We start from the raw sequence: 21,718 nt of genomic DNA, 5'->3' as shown, positions 1-21,718 counted from the left end.
CAACTTGAACTCTTTTTCCTTTTAGAACGCCCATCCATGGAATCCTCCTAAGTCTCTCTCTTAGCTTGTTGAAGTTGTCCCTCTTAATGTCTACAAGACGTGCCCGACTTGGTCCAGTTACTTGTGGTTGCATTATTGGTCCATAGCTGGACAGCTTTTCCCATTAGAGCTGCTCTTCTAAGCTTCATTTAGTGACATCTAGATCATGAGGAGTGTGAAGGAAAGTGGGAATCAGAGGTTGGTAGAGCAGCACAGAATGTTCTCGTGACTGTTGGGAGATCAATTTTGAGGGGGAAGAAATTTTCAATGTTCTGACTCTTAACGCAATCCAGGGGAAGATTGTTCTGCTAGGTGACATGAATCAGTGGGCGAGGACAAAATGACAGAGTACAGAAGAAATTAGCCCCAGATGCCCAACATTGGATGGCAGTGGGGACTGGCAAGTGGTTTGAAAGCATCAGTCCATTCATGTCAAAGAACGAAGAGTAGCCCAACTGAAAGGTACAAGGGCATAAAATTACAGGAAGAAAAAGTATGAAAATACAGATTACTCTCCCAAAGGTCAACCATAAGTGGATCTAAGAAAACTAGGCACTCTTTGGAACAGTAACCAGTTGAGGTCTGTTAAAGGGAGGCATAGGATGGATGAGGGGAAAAAATAAGAAAACTGTTTTGGCACTGAGTGAAAAAGCCACCAAGCAGTCTCCTGCAGAGGGAGTGGGAATAAAAATGGGACAGGTAACAAACAGTCCTGGCTCTCCACACAAACCCCACTTGCAACCAGACATCCACCATGGGAGGGGGGAGGGGAGGCATGGGAATGCAGGGGGGGGGGTGTCAGGGAGGGTAAAGGAATGCCAGTTTCCTGGCTTGAAGCCTGAGACAAATCCTTGCACCCCAAGGTCATCAGCTGGGAAAGTCCGAGGCGGAGAGACTGTTCCCAAAACAACATAAATGTGACTGATTGGCTTGACAAATGGACCATGGCAGGAGGCAGGGAGGGACTGTTTCTTATGCTACTGGCACATGGAATTTTTAGAATTGGCTTTTCCACTTCTGTACCCACATGGAGTTTTCGGTAAAGTTATACTCTTGGTAAACAGATGTCCCAGGCGTCTCTTTTGCTGTCTCAATAGGTGCAGTAGTTGACACTATTGAAATTTTGTTGCAAACTAACATCCTGTACAGCTTTGTGCCTGTCAAAAAAAAAAGGCAGTCAGACTGGATATTTATTTCCTTTTCTGCAAGTCATTGAGGAAAGGATAAACATGTGACCAATCCAACATTTTGAAGTTGTTGGCTGTACTTGAAAACTAGTTGCTGAATGCAATAAAAGCCTTGTGCAATATGATGGAGTTATATCGCATTCGTGTCAAAAGCCTCCAGGCCTTTCTAGGTTGAAAAGATTAACCAATGATGTCACCACTGGACAGAAAGCTGGGGGCTCCATTCATGTTCCTGGTAGGAGTGAGGGGCAAAGGACAAGAGCTCATCCTACCCCACTGCAGCACTCGGGTCTCAAACGTGAGCTTGCCAACCTCCAACTGGGCATCCTAACTACGTGGGCCACCACGCGCCTATGAAGTTACATGGATGAAAATGAATGCTTAGCAAATGCAACACTTAGCAGGGAATAAGACAAGGGTATGCAATTGTAGCTAAACACACAACAAATGCTTTACATTACAGTAAAAGTGCATGGTTTTATATGTTAACAATGCTGTGTGGCTTCCCAGCTGCAGCAGAAGAGACAGCACAACGCAAGAAACAGCCAAACATGAATGTCTTGGGAGTAAGGCATTTGTGTTGAACAGAGGAAAAAGACAGCTGCAAGTTATATGTAAGAGGCAAAGCACCACAGCAGGCTGATGCAACACGCAGACCTTGGTAAAACCTTTACTAAAGATGGGGAAAAAATGAATTGAAACATTTCAAGATGTCCAAATGTGGATATAATGGAATATATAATATATTATGGAAGCGAAGTCTGGATGAGTAGAGAGAAAGTCAGAAGGTGAACAGGTAGCTTCATTGTGCAGTGGAAAAAGAAGAGGGTGAAGGAACATGGGGGCTGGATGAAAGGGGGCTGAACACATATAAAAAAGGGAGGGGCGCTGGTGCAAACCCAGAGCAGCTGCTTCCAGAGGAGAGAAGCCAATCCTCCTCCCCAGCAGGGAACTGACAGCCACCTGCTAAAAGCAGTGCTGGGACCTATTTTAGGGTTCCCCAATCTTGGCAACTTTAAGACATGTGGACTTCAATTCCCAGAATTCCCCGGCCACCCATGAAGTCCACAAGTCTTAAAGTTACCAAGGTTGGGACACCCTGTCCTATTTGCAAGAAGCTTTCCTGTTGCAGCTGCACAGCTGTTCCATTGCAATCAATGCTCAGCCTTCCGCGTGACCTATTTGTTCTTGTCAATCCCACCTCCCCGTTCATGAAACGACATCTGTCAGATCAGGATGCAACTCAAAGGCCCACAGGGGCCTCCTTGGGATCCTCTCATTCCACCAGCGATTTCCAATCCAATAAGTGGACATAAAAGCGTTCCAAAATTAGGGAAATATTGACCCCTGTGACAAATAACAATGCACATTATCTAATCTGGCATAGCCTAAGGCAAGATTAATAGAGTGGTAATCCAATTGCCCATGGATGAGTGATGACCTCCCACTTTAATAGCACATCTGTTGTGACTATTTCCATGCAGAAATAATAAGGGCGATCAAAGCAGAGGCCTCTTACCCCACCCTGCCCTTGAAGCTGAGATGCGGGAAAGAAGTGAACAATAAGTCAGCCAGGCACTTTCCCTGGTGACTTAATGGGTGCTGCTGCTGCTGCTGCTTCCGTATCTAGATCAAACTTTAAACTGCCAGAATGAAGTCATCTGCCTGGCTTGATCGTTGGCCAAAAATAAGTCCTTATCAGTACATGTTTCTGGAAGTAGTTAACATACCAGCAGAGGGGCCAGGTTCTGCTTCTCTCCTCCTCTTGAGCATATTGGTTTCACATTTAGGGACTCCAACTCTCAACCTATTCAGGGTCATCCAAGTAGTATAAGGGAGGACAAGTCTTTCAGCCATATCTTTCATATTACCCCTTGCTTGATGGTCTCCTTCCTTCCATCTTTTAATTTGATTTTGTTCTTATGTATCCTCAAGAATGTTTGTTCTTACCACAAAGTTATTCCTAGCTCTGAGTCAGTGGGCTTGGGCAGTGGTGGGATTCAAATAATTTAACAACCGGTTCTCTGCCCTAATGACCAGCTGCGTGGGTGTGGCTCAGTGGTCATGTGACTGGGTGAGCGTGGCCAACTCAACGTCACTCACGTCAATGGGCTCTTCGCCATAGCTGTTGCAATGTAATAAGGGTTAACTGGAGAGGCATTTTCTGTAAGCAGAGCAAAAAAGATGAGGCTAGAAACAACACCAGAATGTTTCCTTCCTGCCTTCCTTACAGGATTAGCCCTGGAAAGTGGAGAAAAACAAAAGGAGATTTCTTCCAACAACCGGTTCTCCTGAATAGGTGCGAACTGGCTGAATCCCACTTGGGCTTGGGGCACATGTCTGTTCAGAGGATGTTGGGGATCAGTCTCTTGCTTAGTTCTTTTGGCATCTGCTGCTACTTCTCTCCTGTGGCTAGGGAGGGCAATGCCAGAGAGGAGTGCATTTTCTCAATGGGCTGCTGCTTCCGTTAGTAACACAGGTCTAAAGGAAAGCAGTCAGTCAGCTGAATTAGCCTGCAATGCTGCATTCTAACTACTGTGCCACCAAGGGTCTTATCATTTTAGGATGATTGGTGTTGGCTTCTAAAAAATGTAAATGGATTAAGGGCTTGGCTGGACTTGGTTTAAGACTTTGAAGTGAATTGAGAGAATCCTTTCCATGGAAAATGTCTATCTTTATATTTGGAAGCAACTGATAAAATGACTTTGAAGGTTGGACACTAGAGGGCACTAGAAGGAAATAAATGCATCAATTAATGCATCAAATGTACCTTTGAGTGATCATAGGATGAAAATTATAAAGTTATTACTACACTGACAACTTAGATGTTACTGAAAAGAAGCCCCACTGAATAAAATGAAACTGGTTTGAATGCCTATAAGAAATAGATGGAAATAATGGATTTACAAATGAAACTGGATGATTTAGTACTTTAAAAAGACATACAAATATTAAGAATGATGTGGATAATTTCTCTACATTGGATTTACAGGAGAGACTTGTTACTTTGGTCACATTTTTTTGAGATGAGACAGCAAAAATATTAAGTGACATAGGTAACTTTTTTCTATTGGAAATTATACAAGGAACTTGAGAAAGATCCCAAGGATTCAGAGAGGAGACAAATAGTGCAGATGTTAGATGTTAGAAGTTTCAGAGATCTAAAGATTGCTGAAGAAGACTATAAAATCAGTTTATTCAATCAATATTAAAATAAAAGGATTGCCATTTCTGGAAATGTTTAATGGTTTGTTGATTGGGACTGAATGCTTTAAAGATTTTATTTGAAGAGGAACTGTGGGAGTACATTCAAATAGAAAGGGAGATATAAATATAAAAAGGGAGAATTCAAATTGGATTTAGTAGATATAGTTTGTACTTTATATTATTTTTTATAACCCTTAATGGATTTTTACTGATTAATATGGCCAGCTAAAGTTTTAGAGATTGGTTAAATAGAATGGAATGAAGAATGGGATGAAATGTTGCTTGGTTTAACTTTCAGAGATAGGGATAAGTTGTTAAGACTCATTATACTTGCTGGTGAGGAAGGGAGTTTTTCTCTTTTAACAATTTTTCTTTTAAGTGTTTTATACTCTCTAGATCAGGGGTGTCAAACTCGATTTCATTGAGGGCCACATCAGGGTTGTGCTTGACTTCAGAGGGTTGAGTGGACGTGGCCATGCTGGAGACCATGGAGGCCAAAAGCGAGCTGCAGGGCAGTGCACACAGTCCTCTCCCCCCACCGTGGCCCATTTTGGCCGGCAGAGGCCCCAGAGGCCAGTCCTTTGATATTTCCAGGCAGTCCCTGAGGGGCAGATTTAAGTACCCTGCACCCCGCAGGCCTTGAGTTTGGCACCCCTGCTCTAGATAGTGTTACTTTTATCTGTATAATATCCAATACATTATTAAAATGGTCAGCAAACCTTGGTCCTTCCTCATGGACCAGGAGGGACGGACAATGAAATGTGGAAGAAAGCTCACTCCAGGAAGCACCCTGAGAAATTCAGAGAGAAAATTTTTGTTGTCTTTTGTACACACTTGTTGCAATATAAAAGAAAGGAAAATCCTGTGTGCCACATGAATCTATTTTAATACCAAGAGATTAAAAGGAAAGTGTGTGGTTTTACAATCATGGAAATTATCACAGGAAAACAGTGCTTTCACAGGCATCATCTTGGCTCGGAGCTTGAAGACAGGATCTTCCCCGGAATTCTGGAACCTGCTTACACAGCAGAAAGTGCCAACGATTGCAAAGATTCTGGGAGAAACTCCAGCAGAAGCAGAAGCTCCTGCGTGCCCAGAGCAGTTGCTGTGCCCAAACCAAGGCATCCACGTTCCCCCTGCAGAAACCAGCAGTGTTTGAAAGGTGGGGGGAATAGAGAGCTGAGTGGGGTCTTTGGGGGATGCTGGAGAGGGCAGGGAAGGGGGGAAAGTGCTGAGAAGATGGCACTTCTGGCTCTATTATTCCATTAACTCTGATGGTGTGCTGGTTACAGGTTCTCTGCCCTGAGCAATCTCCTGGGAGCAGAGGCAGGAGGACACAAGAAAGAGGGGGGGGGAGAGGGGGGGAGGGAGGGAGAGAGAGAGAGACCACATCTTATCTGTTTAGACATGGCAAAACATTTTAAAGACTCCTCAATCCATTTCTCCAGGGGGATTCTGGGAAAATTGGCATTTTGCTCATTATTGTCCGCTATCTTGCTTGAGAAGAAGAGCTATGGTGGAGAGAAATCACCAACTTTTATCCTGGGGGTCTCAGGGACTTGGGCAGCCCAGGAGAAACCAGGTTTGATCCTGGAGGGAATCAAGGCTCAGGCATGGAGGTCCCAGGGCTGCACTGGGTGGGGAGGTGGATTGAACTGGCCCCCCGTCCCTCCCAGCTGGATGTTCTGCAGTTTGGCGATTTTGAACTGGGGAGTTGCAAAAATGCATCCAGAGGAAACGGGGGTAAATCGTTTTCATGTGATTGCTAAAAACACGACCAAGTTCTAACTCCACTTGAGGGAGATTTTGCCCTGACCTTTTAATGGGGGGAGGAGGAGAGAGGTTTGAAGTTTGAAGAAAAACGCTTTCCCTCATGCGAGTCCTTGTACACTGTAAATTTATTGAACTATTATTACATTTTTTACTGTTAATCATCCAATCCCTTGTATCCAAACTCTTCTTCAGGAAAGGAAATTATTTCCAAAACATAAAAATATAAATTCTGCATATTAAAAGTGCATACAAATAAATAAAAGGCATTGACACACTCTCATGCACTTGCTCCGAAATAAGTTAAAACCCCTTCTGGGAAGGAGACACAGCCTCCCCCCCAGCAGATTGTAGAGATTTAAAAAAAAGACAGAAACTCTGATCACGTATCAAAGTCAGCAGCGGGCAAAGGGAGGGAAGCATGCGGCTCCTCACGCGCAACTCGGGTCTCCACGGTTGACTCGTCGGGTTGAGCATCTAGCTTTAGCCAAAGGTGAGCTGGGTCTCCACGGCGCTGGATTCTCTGGCTGCCCCTTCCGGAGACGGTGGAATCTGAGGCGGCCGGCCGGCTGAGCTCAGAAATGCTTCTGGGGCCCTGAGGAATTTCCACAACTTCCACGTGTGGCAAACTCCCTTCTTCTCCTCTTAAGTCTCTCAATTTTGGCTCTCGGGTCAGCGTGTTTTTCCCCCCCAGTGAAGAAAAACCTTCACGTCAACTCACCAGATTAAAACTAAACCCTGGTTGCTTGTGCGGTTATGTTGGACCCATCGGCAGATTAACCAGGAAACGAGCAAAGAAAGATTTCCCCACAAAGGTCATTCCAGCTGGAATTCCCAAGCGCAAAGGCCTTCACCCCCCCCACCTCCGAGGGGTTTCCGGAATGGCTAAGCAGAAGGCACTGAACCAGTCAGACCAGGCCTGTCCTGGGGGCCCAGGGGTCCTGCCTGGTGCCCTTTCTAGGGCCCCCCTAAGCGACTCTGCAGGCCGTAGCCCAACAGCCAACTCCCCCTGGCCAGGACGAAGTTCTGCCTTCCTGGGCCGTGGGGAGGTGGCTGGCATTCCCAGGACCTGCCAGGGGCTGACAATGTTCATGAAGCCAAGCGCCGAAACGTGGGTGGGGAGGGGTAAAAGCTGCATAGCTTCTCTTGCTTAGAAGGACAAATGTAGCTGACAATAAGAAAAACTGCCTGCTTTCTTTGAAGTACTTCACAGCTAAGTTTTATATCCACAGACGTCAACCAAGGGTCACAGAAGGGAAGCTTTGGGGGGTCTACCAAAGCAAGGAACAAAGGCTGTGGGCTCCTCAGACGCATCCCATGCAGCTCAGACAAAGACCCCCCCCCATCCCAAATTCCTGCAACACAACCCAGGATGCCTGAGCTGCAGCCTCCAGACGGCACTCCAGCATCCCGAGGTGACACGGCCCACAGCGAGGGAAGGTGCTGCAACTTAGAAACACCAGGAGGGAAACGGGGAGCCTATCCTTGCCGGTAGTGTATTCTACTGTAGCTTGCAAGAGCTGTTTGCATACTTAATACGGGCATGCATAGGGAACAGCTGAGCGGCACCATGCAAATTGGACTTCAGTAGTAGGAGGAAAGTAACTGGCCATGCTCAGCATTCCAGATGTGATTGCCAAGCACAGAATTAAGTCACTCCTGGAGCGTGGAGGTTCCCTGTCCTTCTCTGAGCTGATCTGAGCCTCATCTGTGTGTAAAGACACGGACTTAAAGCACGGGCTGCAAAGTTAATTGCAAAGGCTTCGTGTGGCGTATTGAGGACAAGTAATGTGAAGTGTTCAAGGTGTACCTCTTCTAACAGAGCAAGGTACAAATTAACACCAACCTAATCAGAAAAAAGAAAAGAAAGAAAAGGAAGAAGAAGAAAGCTTTCTGGGATGAGGAATTGGACTCTTCTGTACTGGAAGGATGACCACACAAGGAAGAAATATGCCCGCCAAGGATGGACGTGATTCCCATCCTCTTTGAAGGATGCCAGAATTAGTTACTACCAATCCCCACCCCCACCCAACCCAACCCCAAGAACTCAAGAAGCTTCCTAGATAGGATATTGCGGCGTCACACAATCAACACAACACCTCGATTCTTAGGCTAACTTGTTCAGATGCCGCATTAGCCCTAGATGGCAACGTTGGCAACAGAAGCAAATGGGCCTTCCTCCTCTCAATGGAAGGAGGTCCATGGGACAAAGGAGAACCAAGAGGAGCCCCCACCAGAGGAGGCTCCAAACAGTGGCCAGAGAGAGCTTTAGAAGGGCTGCTCCCAGCAAGCGGCTCTTACTCCACAAAGAAGACAGTCTGAATAGAGGAGAGAGACCTCAAGGGTCAAGTGGACTCCGACACCCACCAGCTCTCCTCCTCCTTCTTGCATGAACTGCTGGTACAGCAAATTCACAGACGCACGCACGCGCACACACACACACACACACGTACACCCCTATTGTGCCTCACATAGACAAGAGAGCAGCCTGCAACTCTCTGCCCCCACCCAAGAGCCAGCTGCTCTTCTCCAAACCGAAGCATCGAAGTTCATCCTCCTTCCAACAGAAGCAAATTTCTCCAACCGGTGCTTCCCCAGTGGGACAAGACTGTGATTGCCAAAAGGCCACAGCAGGGGGGGCGAGGAATTTTGGGAATTTGATCCCAATGGTTTTGGATGGAGCTAGCGGAGGAAGTTTGTTCCAAAGGGGTAAAGCCCTACAGAGTAGGAGAAGCTTCCTGGAAGTTCCTTTGTGAACTTCCCGTGAAGGAAGGGAGCTCCCTTTTGCTTTCCAGGGGCTCCTGAACACTCTAGTCCAAGACTGGGGAGGGGGCAACAGCCTCCTCCTAGAGCTGCCAGGGCAAAGAAGACCGAGTCCCTGCAGAGCAGCCAAAGAGGAGCTTAGGGGGTCAACCACAGAGGGAGGGGCTGAGTTCATCTGGAGGCAGCAAGAAAACCTCTGCCCAGGGAGGAGGCACACCTGCCACCCAGAGGACGAGAGGAGGATCTAAGGCATCCTTCTTTTCTGTATGCCCGTACCCAGCCAGCGGACATGGAGGATGTTTGGGAGCAGCTGAGCAAGAAAGAAAAGGCGGCTGTCAGAGGGCCAGAGCACCCAGGACTGCCTGGGAAACAGGAGGAAAAACGTGGGGAGGGAGACACAGTCCTGGTTCCACTGGGGGGGGGAGGGGGGGCTGGAGCAAGATGGGGGTCTTGGGCTGAAATGCCACCCAGAGAAGAAGCAAGAACACAAATAGCCTGGTCCAGTTGGGTCCCCAAAGCAGAGCGCCCCTCTCGCCAGAAGCCGGCCATCAAAACAGCAACACCCCTCCCCCCAACAGAAACCTTTCAGAATGAAAAGAATGTGAAGACAGAGGGAGAGAAAGAGACAGAGAGAGAGAAGGCACCTTTCTCAGAGTCTTCGGTTCCTCCTACTTCTGGCTGAGCATTTACCTGAGAAATAATGTGAGCGCTGAGATATTGCCCTTGGGGAAGCTTGCAACAGGGGGAGACAAGGAGGGAGGGCAGCACAGCCGGACCAGGGGACCACTTGTGCCCCGGGTTCCCTTGTGGGCCTTCTCAGCTCACAGAGCTGGGCCACCACCTGCCCTGGCTGGCCCCAGGACGGCACGCCTGGCGAGACCTCCCGGCTTGCAGTTGTGCCAGGAGGAGGGCTCCATGGACGGGCTGGGGGGGGGTCCCTGGACAGCCCTGCAAGTGCCCACCGTGACTGGCACAGTGGGCAGAACCGGGAGGGGCCTGAGCAACGAGGTTCGCCCATCCACGGGAAACAAGGAGGAGGCCACCCCTCCAGGCAGCCGAGTAGAGGCGGATCACGGCAACACAGAAGATGTGCGGGCGGAGGAGGAGACCCCCGGGGGGAGTCTGGGCAGAGCCTTGTTGATGGCCGGCCTGCCCCCTCCGGGGGACTTGGGGCTGCCCTCGGGCTGGGAAGACTGGGATTTGCAAGCGGTCAGCAGGGAGCGTTTGCTGGGCATGAGGGGGTCTTTGGCAGCCACGCTGGCATTGGGGAGTGCTGCCTTTTCCAGAGGCTTCTCCTCCGAGAGGGTCTTCCCAGCAGCCTTGCACGAGCCTCCCCCCACCTTTTTGGCGAGCAGGCTGGTCTTGCCCAGGTCAGCTGACCGGCGGGTCTCCTTCTGGCGCAGGGCAGACTTGAAGAAGGACAAGCCTTTCTCCTCTGACTTGCTGTCCCTCTTCAGGCTGGAGCGGGGGCCGGGGCCGGGCGAGCGCAGGCTGGCCAGGGAAGTGCTGCGCACGTGCTTGCTCTCGGGCACCCTGCCCTCCCCACGCGCCTGGCCCAGCCGGGGAGAGTTTGTGCGTGGGCTAGCGGCCCCGCTCTTCTCCGAGCTCATGCTCAGCTTAGAGCCCTCCCTGCTGAGGCCGCGCTCCGAAGTCCTGCTCTTGCCCGAGGGGGGGTGTCCCCGCACAGAGCCCCCCGAGGAGCTCCTTCTGGCTGCTGCCGAGGACGGCGAGGAAACCGGCCGGTGCTTCAGCTGGGAGGAGGTGGCAGAGGTGGCCTCGGGGCCCTTCACGGCAGCATCTTTCTTGCCTGGCCTGGCTGCGGGGGAAGCAGGGTGCCCACTGGCCCTGCCCGAATCCAGCTTGTTCCGGGAACGGGAGGCCTTCGGCAAGGCTTTGGAGGGAGGGGGGGATGCGACCAGCCGGTGAACCGTCAGGGAATCCTGGCTGGACAAGACTGCCCGCTCGGACTTCAAGCCACTGCCTTGCCCAAGGCTGTCTTGGGAGGGAGGGGCCTGAAGGGGGCTGCCACAGTCCGGCTTGGCCAGACAGCCAAAGTTCTGAGCGTCCTTGACCGGAGAGCTTTCCACAGAGTCGCTCTGGTCCACGAAGGCGATCTGGTTGTTGTTGTCAAAGGGGCCCAGAGGGGGGCCGTTTCTGTCCGCCTGCGTATCTGCCTTGCCGGGGGCTTTCCACGCTGGGGCATCTTCTCTGAAGACCCCTTCCATGACTGCCAGCGGGGCCCTGCCGAGTGTCAGAGAGTCCTGCTGTCCACGGTGGCTGCCTCCACCTGCCCTGGGCTCCAGGGGGCTGCCGGACAGACTCCGCCGGCTACCAAAGCAGGAGGTGGCCACGCGGTCATCGGCCGACTCTCCGATTCTCTCCAGGGTGGAAGAGGAGCCGTGGACAGGAGAAGCCGAGTTGGAGCGCATCTGCAACTTGGCAGAGAGGGACCACGATGGGCGGATCCCGTTTTCATTGGTGGCCAAAGGGCTGGTCACGGAGGATCTGGAAGACAGGTTCTGGCGCTGGACGCTCCTCACGAAGGGCCGGGTAGAAAACCCTCCTGCGAGGCACAAAGACAGGAGTCACCACGTCACTTTGGCCTCCCCCACGCAGGGAGCCAGGCGCCTCCTCGTCCTCCTGGACCCCTGCGGTGGCACGGTTCCCGCGCAGAGGGCGGAGCAGCAGGGGCAAGAGGCTCGCACCCGAGTGCTGGGAAGGAAGCCAGTCCCCAAGACCCCCCTCATCCCTCCCGCATACGCACCGTCATCCTCACTCCGCTCCCCCATCAGCTCCACCGACTCCGAGAGGGAAGCCAAGGAGGTGCGCCTGGAGGAGGCCGCTGAGGTCACGCTGGGCGGTTTGCTGCCCGGTAGCCGACTCACCCAGTGCTCACACAAGGAGGAGCTGGTGGAACCTGCCAGAAGGAAAGGCAACCTGTCAGGCAGGGGGCAGCTCGAGGGGCCACAGTTCAAGAGACGGCACCTTGCTCTGGAGTCAGCACAGGGTCCTACTGGGACCACTGACTCAAGCAGCCGATGGGCAGCTCTTCTTGCGGGGTCACTCAGTTGGTTGGGAATGGTGGGTCAGGCGGGAGAGCCAAGGGCTGAGGCCTGGCGGAGAACCAGAAGGAAGGCTTCTGACCATCTGACCCACAAGGAAGACTGGGAAGAGCGGCCGCAGCTCTTACCTGCCACGGAACTGTTGGCTGACCAGGCGGGAATGGCCGTCCGCCTCTGGTAGAAGAGGATGTAGGCCGTGGGCTGGCACACCTCGTTCTCGGCCAGCTGCTGGACCTCACTGTCATCAAAGCAGTACCAGAGGCCGTCCACAGAGTTCTTGCAGTAGGCTGCAGGAGAGGCTGCGTCAGGGACAGCCGGACTCCAAAAGGCAAGGTGGCGGCCTGCCCCAGCCCACCAACCCAAGGGGGAGGAAAGGAGATGAGCTCCCCCCAGTGGGAGGGCCCTTGGAAGGCTCTGCTGGGAATCCAAGGGATCCAAACACAGATCGAGCTGGGGGAGGGGGGGGGCAGGCCTCCCAGGGGAAGATCCACCCATGATGCCGAAGGGCTGCAGCAGCTCAGTCACCTGTGTAATGCCCCCCCTGCATTGTGCCATGGTGGTTGCACACTGCATACAGGTCGTAGATGAAGTCCTCGGGGTCTCTACCCAGACCGTAGGGGCGCCTCCAGGGGGACCAGTGGGAGGGCAGGCTCCAGCTGCTCTGGCTTCGCTTGACCACGTGAGGGGTCATGTCAAGGCCAGTCAGGGGGAACCGGACCATGTTCTGCAGCTTCATCCGCCTGTCTCCTTCCTGGTGAAGAGGCAGAAGCGGGGAGACATCACCAGCCGGCTGCGCACAAGGCAGACCCGGGGGAAGCCCACCAACTGGCCCTGGCCACAGAGGAGGCCCCAGGAAGCCCTCTCCCTCACCTGTCGGAAGCGCTTCAAGTGAATGATCAGCACGTCAGGCAGCGTCCAGAGGCTCAGGCTGATGCTTCCTTGCTGCAGCTGCTTGCAGTGGGGGCAGCGCCAGGCATCATCGGGGGCCAGCTGGAAGTGTGGGTGGAGGGGGTCAGAGGCACAGCAGGAGGCCTTCCCTGGCCCTTCCTCCAAGCAAGGCAGAGCGAGCGGAGCACAGCTGTGGCCAGTTAGGAGGCAGAGAGCAGCCCCCGCCCCTCCCTCCAGCCCTGCCCTCTCTCTCCCAGCCCTTCAGAAGAGGGAGGGGGTGCAGTAAGAAATAGGTGGTTCTCCTCCCACCTCCCCCCCCCTTTTTTCAGGCTGCAAAGCTCAGATTATTTCCCGTAGCAAATAAGAGAAAGCCTTGAGGGAGGCTCTGTGCCCCCTAACTCCAAACGGAGAGCGCTGTGTCCTTCCCTTCAGCCGGGGGGGGGGGATGAGGGGGAGATGACCCCCGAGGCCACTGACCTGCTCTTCTTTGGTGTAGAGCTGGAAACACTGGGCTAAGGTGCAGGACTGAGGCTGCTGGTGCAGCGCCCTCTGCTGGCGGACGCTCTCGGCATCCGGGATGTACTCCTCCTCGGTGTTGATGAACAAGCTGCAACACGCAGAGGGAAGGGGGCATTTGGTCTCCTGTGTGTTTCTGTGGCCGCCCAGCTGAAAAGAGCGACACTCCGGGCAGCAGAGAGAAAGGAAAATGGCCCATGCCAGCCAGCCAGCCTGAAAGAATCCATCAGGATGGGATTCTCTCCAATGGGCAGCTCTGGCCGGGAATGAGACGGCTCTCGGCTGCCTTTGCAAGGCCCGCAGGATCAGGGCCAACAGGGCATCGTGTGTGTGTGTGGGTGTGTGTGTGTGTGTGTAGATTGGTCCAAAGGAAAGGGGCTGCCCCTTGGGTTCACGGATGCCTCTGAGCATCTTCTGGAAGGCTGGCTGATGCCTCCCAGACACGCCACTCGCCTTGCTACCTCTGCCAGCAGCCACCCTGGGGAGCATGGGAAGCCCTGCAGAGCAGTCCTGATCTGGGCCCCTTGATTGGAGTCTGCAGTAAGCCCCCTCCCAAGAGCCCGGCTCTTCCTTACTAGTCTTTCGTCTCCTTGTCCCATTCGACCACCAACTTCACGTGGGGGGTCCCGCCTGTCCCAGAAGACTTCAAGGTTCTGCAAAGGGAAGAGAATCTAAGAGAAGAGTCGCCCTGCCCCTCAGGACCAGCCCCTCCTCACGGGACTAGAGGTCAGGGGCCCTTTGGAGAAGCACCTGGGCTCCAGGCTGTTGGCGCCCCAGAGACCCTGCTCCTCCAAAGATGGGGGATGGGTGAAGCCCTCAGCAGCCCCCTCCCCCCCCCCGCAGCCACGAGAGCCACGTTCTGCATGGCTCCACGTGGAGGAGCAGCTCCTTAGGCCTAGGCAAGAGCTCCGCCCCGCTCACCGTTCCACCATCAGGTGGCAGAGAGGCCGCTCTTCCTGAGGCAAGAGGTACGTGATGCCCACAGCACTGACCACTCGCAAGCTGAACGGACACACCTGCGTGGGAGGGGAGGAGAGGGCGGGCTGCTCAGAGGACAGGCAGAGACACAGTGACCATCCCTGGGCACACGCCCCAAAGTTCAGCCAGAAGACTGAATCCAGAATCCTCCCCAAAATACAGGCAGTTCTCAACTTACCACCGGTTAAAGTTACCACAGAAGCCCCAAAAAGCAACTCACAACCGGTTTCGGAGTTCCAACAAATGAGAACGGACACACACACACACACATCACAGTCACATGACTGTATTTTGGGCCTGAATTTATGGCCGATGGCAACCTTCTGCAGTCATACGACCAGCCCTCCCAATGCTTTTGCCAGAAACCACCATTTTCTTCCAGGTCCCAGCAAAAATTGCCAGGCTTGATTGCAGTGGCAAGTTGAGGATCCCCTGCACACACCTTCCAATGTTTTGCAATTTCACTGTGTGATCAACCTTCTTTCCTTCAGGGGCCTCTACGTGACTTGTAAGCAGTGAGCAAGAAGGACAGACATCTCAGCCTCCCCACCATTGTGGTTTCTAACAATGTCTTACATAATCTCCCCCAAACATTTTGCTCTTTTGCATTTTGATTGGCACAACTTATCATGATTGTTGGTGAGAAAATAGGAGGGAGGGAATGAGCGAGGAGGGAGGGAGGTAGTGAGGTAGTGAGGTAGGTAGGTAGGTAGGTAGGTAAGGAAGGAAGGAAGGAAGGAAGGAAGGAAGGAAGGAAGGAAGGAAGGAAGGAAGGAAGGAAGGAAGGAAGGAAGGAAGGAAGGAATTTTAATAATGCCAACTAAAACTGCAAACACTCATGTGTTCAGCAATGACCACAAGACCAGCTCTCCCTCCTTGCTCGAGGCACAAGGGCCAAAGGGAGGATGCCCCATACCTGAATGCACGCTGAGGGGCGCAGGAAATACTGCATCTTCTCCAAGATCTCCTTCTGCAGAAGGTCCCAAGGGATGGTCTTCTCCAAATGCAGCACAAAGGGCTGGCCAAACCTGAGAAAGGAGCAGAACGAAGAGCTGGTTATAGAGACCCCCTGCGCAATCCGGGGAGCCTCCTGGTTCCTGCCAGGGAAGCAGTGGCAGCCATCGCCTGGAGGGCCTCTGCACACTTTCAGGTTGCGCGCCAATTGTACCTATTCCTGGGAGGCTCTGGTCACTCATGGACCTGTGAGCTTCTGACTGGATTACTGCAACCCGTCGTATATATGAACCAGTTGCCAGGCATCTGGATTTTGATCAAGGGACCGTGGAGATGCGGAAATGGTTGTAAGTGTTAAAAATAGTCAGAAGTCATTTTCAGTGCCAGAGTAAGTTTGAATTGTCAGCAAACGAAGGACTACGTGTAATATCTCTTGGTTTCTGTTTTTAATTTCTTTTTTGTGTGTGTTGTTTTAACTATTTAAATGTTTTTATGATTGTTCACAACCCAGAGTCACTGGTTGAGATGAAAGGCTATTCAAAGGGAATGAATGAATGAATACATTTTTATAAAGCATCTTTAGCAGTGGAAAGTTGTGGTCCCCCTGCCCCCCACCTCCAAGCAAATCCTAAGGCCCTGGTCACAGATCTTCAGCCTCCCAGGATGAAATGGGCCTCCTGCCCCCTCCCACCCCACTCCCTGCCAGAACCTTTGGCAGCAAAAGGCTGCTTGTAAATCATGAGTCATAAAATGGGTCTTCACATGACACACACCCCACCTCCCCACACACGATTGTATGACCTTTTGCAGTGGTTGATAAGCAAACCCGTTGATCTCTATGGGGTATTTTTTGCCAGAAGCCAGAAGTAAATGCAAATTTTTGGAAAAAGTGTTGTAAATCAGTCACATGGCTTGAGGGATGGCCATAAATTTGGGCCAGTTGCCAAAAATGCAGCCATGTGATCGAGGAAGGGAGGAAGGCATCAAAACTCTGACACCAGGTGGGGGTCCATTATAACTATGAATGGTTGCTAAGAAACCAGTCGTAAGTCAAGGACTACCTGTCCATCCTGGTTCAACTCCTCTGAATATGGGCTGGTGTGGCAATGTACCTTTTAAAAGTGTCACCCAGCGTTCTGACCTCGGCTTCCCCAGAAAGCAGGAGGCAGAGTCCAAGCCTGACAAAACCCCTTTTATTAAACGAAGGTGAATTCCTCTCCTTCACATTCCGCAAGGCCTGGCAAAGAGTCTTTCAAAGGAATATTTATGACTACAGACCTTATCTATCTTGGAAAGCTGCCAAGGAAAGTGCAAGGAAAGACTGGGTACAGAGTCTCTGAGATTCACAGACAGATCTTCACACTCCTGAAATGAATTTAACGAACAAATGGTTTCCTGCAAAAGCCCCCTCCCCTTTCGCTCCTCTTTTATTTCCTATGGGAGGGGCCATTCACCTTCTACCTGTGACTTTACTCCCAAGTCGACCCTGATTTCTGAGTTGTTCTTTCCTTCTGGCAGCTCTGCGCATGTGCACACTGGAAACAGGCTTCAACAATTCCTCTGCCCCACAGCTGTCTAGCTCCTTGGCCTTGTCCCTGTCTCTGCCTCCAACACAGGGCCCTCGTCAGAGCCTTCCCAGACTCCAGGACTGGCCCATGCTCCTCCCCAACCTCCTCACTGTCCGATTCTGCTGCCAGCTCCACTGGTGGGCCACAACACCCAGAACCCAATGTACAACTCCTCCTCACCCCAATCCATTTTGATATTCTATTAACACAACTCGATTTTTTGAAGCCGCATTTCCGGAGCCCCAATGGGTGGCACTTGGTTAATCGAAGGGCTCCGGCATGTGCCAATCCTGCTGGATAGGATTGGCCAGGCAGGGACCGTCAGCGACGAGGCCCTGTGCCACCTTCAACAGATTCAGGCCAAGGAAAAGAAGAAAGTGCCAGGTGAGAGCCAGGCCCCCAGGCTCACCTCTTTCCCTGCTGCCCACTGCAGGCTCTGTTACACACCAAGATGACCAGCTTATTGCTCGGGGCAGCCGCTGCCGCCATTGTCCGGGCACTGCCGCTCTCCAGCCTCACCTGGGCATAAGTGGGAGACCTGGCATGGTCGAGGCTGTGTTTCAAGTGGTTCAGATTGCTGTTGGCATGGATTCCTGGAAGAGAGCAAGGAGAGTTTCAGCCAAGATGCCCAGAGCGGAAGGCCCGGCTCTGTTCCCCAAATCCAGACTGTACAGAAAAGGCTTAAGGGATGGGATGGGAGGCCAAGACTCAACCTTCTCTGGAACAGTCTGGAGATCCAAGGGCAAACCACAGGGCAAAGCAGGGGGGCCCACCCAGACCTCCCACCCAGCGAAGGGCTTGCCCGGAGGGCCCAGACCCACAGATGTTCCCACAAGTCAACCTACCTCTCTGGCTGAGGATCCCCTCTGGCCAGAAGGTCTCGGGGGTCTCAAAGGCAAAGATGCAGTCGGTCTCTTGCACCGTGTCCAGGTCGTCCAAGTCAGAGAAAGAGCGGTGGAAGCCATCGTAATACATCTCCGTGAGCACAATCTGCAGGAGCCCAGAGGACAGCCCTGTCTCTCTCACAACCTGGCCCAGCCGAGCATCCCAGCTCAGCCACGCCTCCCCCAGCCACTCCCTTCCTCTAAGCAGAGCTGCCAAGACTCAGCGCTTGGGTTAGATCGGCCTGACCAAATGCCCAGTCAGTCCAGCCGCTCAGGGAAGACCAAAAGCCACGCGACCTCGTGCACTATTGCGCCCTCCGTTTTGGAGATGGATGTGGTGCTTATTCTAAGAATTTGTCTCTTGGCACAGTAATTAAAATGCAGTACCCTGCAGGCTGACTCTGCTGACTGCCAGCAGTTCGATCCTGAGTGGCTCCAGGTTGACTCAGCCTTCCATCCTTCTGAGGCCGGTAAAATGAGGACCCAAATGGTGGATGGCAATATGCAAATAATGCTTCTTCACTGTAAACCACCCACTGTGGCATACAAGTGTATTGTTATTGCTGTTGTCTCAAACCATAATTAAGCCAGCATTGTTGGTGGTCATGGACTATCTTGGATGGCTCCAGACCTAAAGGCATCATGAACAGGGCCACCTAATTTCCATTCCTTTCCTAGGGAGACCAGGAACAGCTGGCTTCCCCCTCCTGAGCAGGCGGCAGGGAACAGAGGCAGCCCTCAGCATCTGCTCACCCTGGGAGGCTCAACAGACAGGAGAGAGCAGTCTGGTTGGGAGGGAGAACCACCCAAATAGCCCCCCGGCTTACCTGCTTGGCAGGTATTTTGGTTTCTCTGGCCACCGCTTCCCTCAGCTGGGCCACTGTTCCAGACAAAGGCACGGCCACTCCAATGCGCATGCAGTGGGAACACTTCCCCCGATAGACCACGGTGACATAGAGTGGGCTGCAAAGAGCCAGAGAGGCTGCTGAGGAGGCCCCTCCTGCACCAGAAGGGGCCCCTCCCTCAGACCACCAGACGGGGGAGGGAGAGACCAGCTCTCTCCCCTCAGTCCCCCAGAGCTTCCCATCCCTTCTTTTCCTATCTGCCGGTTGGGGTGACCCAATCTGGGCCCTGCAGACCTACCGCGTGTGAGGCAGCGGGATTGGCAGAGAAATGCAGAGGAAAGGGTCGAAAGTGTTGCTCTGCTTCTGGCAATGAGGACAAGTCAAGGATGACCTGGAACAGGAAAGGCCCTTTTTCACCCCATGCAGTAAAGCCAGAGGGGGGAGGGGAGCCCCACAGGTGAGAAGACGGCATTCGTACTGATATTTCCACCCGGAAGCCCCCTTTGCTACCCAGGGGCATCCCATCCTGTCAGATACATGATAGGCAGAGCCAGGACAGCTGCCCTCGGCTTCCGGTGGTGGGAATTAGAGATGCTCTGGAAGCCAAGGCCACCTACGCTCTGTCTCAGGGCTCAAGTCCAGGGCGGGCAGGATGAACCAAGGACCGACCAGGCTGGGTGGGGCAGCCCAGGGGCAGCCCTACTGGCTGGCTCTGAGGAGCTCCACCGATTCCCTTTCTTCGGGGTGAAGGCAGGGGAGCAGAAAGCAGGAGGGCCCCTTACCTGTACTGAGCTTGGAAGAGTTCCTGAACAAAAGTGCTGTTGACTGGCAAGAGGCTTCCCTCAATCAGGGAATCTTCTTCCAACGGTGGCTAAAATGAAAGGGATTCAGGAAGGCCAGTCAGTCTGGTCCTCAGTAATTTGACCCCAAGGACAACCTGAAAGCCAAGACTCTCCGGAAGTCCACCAGAGCAACACTGGAGAAATTAAAACACCCCAAGGTCTGCCTCCCAGGAAGCCCGTTTTTGCCTACAGGCCTTTTGTGATCCCAGCAGGACACCCAGCAAGGAACACAAACCAGGCAACTACCCAAGACAACCCAGTGAGTTCAACCCAGTGGTGCAATTCATCTTCTAGCCTCCCATCGTTCTCTCCATGGGGCTCCTTTGCAGCCAAGCCAGGAGCAAATGGCTCCAAAGCAGAGGGCCTCACCTTCACAGCCGCTCTCCCATCACTGTTCTTCACTAAATTGTGGAGATCTTCATGGACTCGGTCCAGAAGCCAGAGCAGGAACTCCTGTGCATCGTGTTGTGAGCTCCCGCGGAACTGCAAGGCGTTCTTGGAAACAATGCTCTGTGGAAAAAGAGCCCAGAGTTTGAGAGAGCCCCCCCACCCTGCTTTCAGGACCCTTCCCATCTGACAGGCAAAGTTGGACCACCTCCAGACCACAGAAACCATCAGGCGGTATTCACTACAATCTCCTCTGCCCACCAGCCCAGTTCCTCTTCTTGAGTGGAAACAACGGAGGCCGACTGGGATGGGGGAGAACAGGCATGGATTTTGGGGAGGGCCCTGATCCACCCATATGGATCCCTAAACGTTCAAATGACACCACCACACCACCACCACCCCCGATGACCTTCAGTGTTGATGGAACAGCTCCCAATATCTAGGACATGGTTACCCTTGGAAACACCAGGAGGGAGTGACGATGGCCCAACTGTACAATCTATTCCCATCGATTTGTTTTATGGATTATTGTAAGTGACCAGAAGGCCTTGTGAAGTCAGGGACAAGGCAACAACAAACACCCCTTCCCCTGCAATTCGCACAAGCCAACGGGCAGCCCTCCTGCAGAAACTGCCCCGCTGGACCCCAAATGCCTTGCAGGGAAGCCCCCAAGGACAGCAACAGGCAGATGTGCTCCAGGGTGGGAGAGTGACCGTAACCCTAACCCAAACCAGGGGTGAGTACAGACTCCTCCCCAGGGCTAAAAGAAGCAGCGCAAATCCAAGTTTCCCCTTGCAGATTTCAGAGCTTCCTCCTGCATCAGCCCGAGTGGCCGGACCGCTGGACAGCAACTCCAGCCAGCCAAGGAGGCCAGACTGGGAGGTCTTCATCAAAACCACTGCAATGGTCCCCTACAGAGGAGGCCTCTTTTAGTAGAAAGGTCTGGCACAACTGAGCCATTATGGAAAAGGAGGAGTTCCCACCTACAGCACCCACCCACCCCACCCCCTAGAAAGGGGCAAGGAACATGAAATCAACAGCTTAAGGGCTGGGGAGCGGGGGTTGGTAAAGTCAAAGGAGCTCAGGTGACTGGCTACTAAAATCTCACTTACAGCAGGGAGATCAACAGCTGCAGCAGGCTGGCAAAGCCGGGGCCCTCCAGGCACACAACTACCTAGCAGGGGAAGAGGCAGAGAACGCAGGTCCCTGACCCCCACCAGGTTGCTACCAATTTATCCCCCAAAACATACCAGTAGGGGGACTCTCTGGAAGTCCACATTCTTCTACTGGGCTGCCTGCAGAGGGCCGTGGTGGCGCAGTGGTTAGAATGCAGCATTGCAGGCAAAATCCCAGTGTTGGGATTCAAAACTTTTTAATACTGGTTCTGTGGGTGTGGCTTGGTGGGCGTGGCATGACTTGGTGGGTGTGGCTTGGTGGGCAGGGCTTGGTGGGCAGGGCAGGGGAAGGATACTGCAAAATCCCCATTTCCTCCCGATCAGTTGGGATTTGGGAGGCAGAGAATAGATGGGGGCAGGGGCAGCCAGAGGTGGCATTTGCCAGTTCTCCAAAATACTCAAAATTTCTGCTATGGTTCTCCAGAACTGCTCAGAATCTGCTGGATACCATCTCTAAGGCAGACTCTTCCCACAGCCAAGAGTTTGATCCTGACCAGCTCAAGGTTGACTCAGGCTTCCACCCTTCCAAGGTCGATAAAATGAGGAATGGGATTGTTGGGGACAATGCTGATATTTGTAAACCACCCAGAGAATGCTATAAAGCTCTATAAAACTTGCCAGGCTGAGCATGTTCCCAGGTTTAGCAAAGACCA

General features: G+C 52.7%; 1 protein-coding gene across 1 annotated transcript; it reads right to left on the bottom strand.

Annotated features, from left to right (window-relative positions):
* Positions 1-6,313: 6,313 nt before the first annotated feature.
* Positions 6,314-21,271, bottom strand: USP31 (ubiquitin specific peptidase 31). The gene is made up of 15 exons (XM_032231413.1): positions 19,873-21,271; positions 19,444-19,532; positions 18,960-19,052; positions 18,644-18,779; positions 17,778-17,922; positions 17,342-17,525; positions 15,327-15,438; positions 14,354-14,448; positions 14,008-14,085; positions 13,394-13,523; positions 12,899-13,018; positions 12,554-12,779; positions 12,157-12,315; positions 11,731-11,883; positions 6,314-11,529 (listed from the first exon to the last, which is right to left on the bottom strand). The coding sequence occupies exons 1-15, from the start codon at positions 20,116-20,118 to the stop codon at positions 10,037-10,039; spliced, it is 3,459 nt and encodes a 1,152-aa protein (XP_032087304.1). The 5' UTR covers positions 20,119-21,271; the 3' UTR covers positions 6,314-10,036.
* Positions 21,272-21,718: the final 447 nt, after the last annotated feature.

This window comes from Thamnophis elegans, chromosome 14, assembly GCF_009769535.1.
Source record: "Thamnophis elegans isolate rThaEle1 chromosome 14, rThaEle1.pri, whole genome shotgun sequence".
NCBI lineage: Eukaryota > Metazoa > Chordata > Lepidosauria > Squamata > Colubridae > Thamnophis > Thamnophis elegans.
This window is presented reverse-complemented; position numbering and strand designations above follow the sequence as displayed.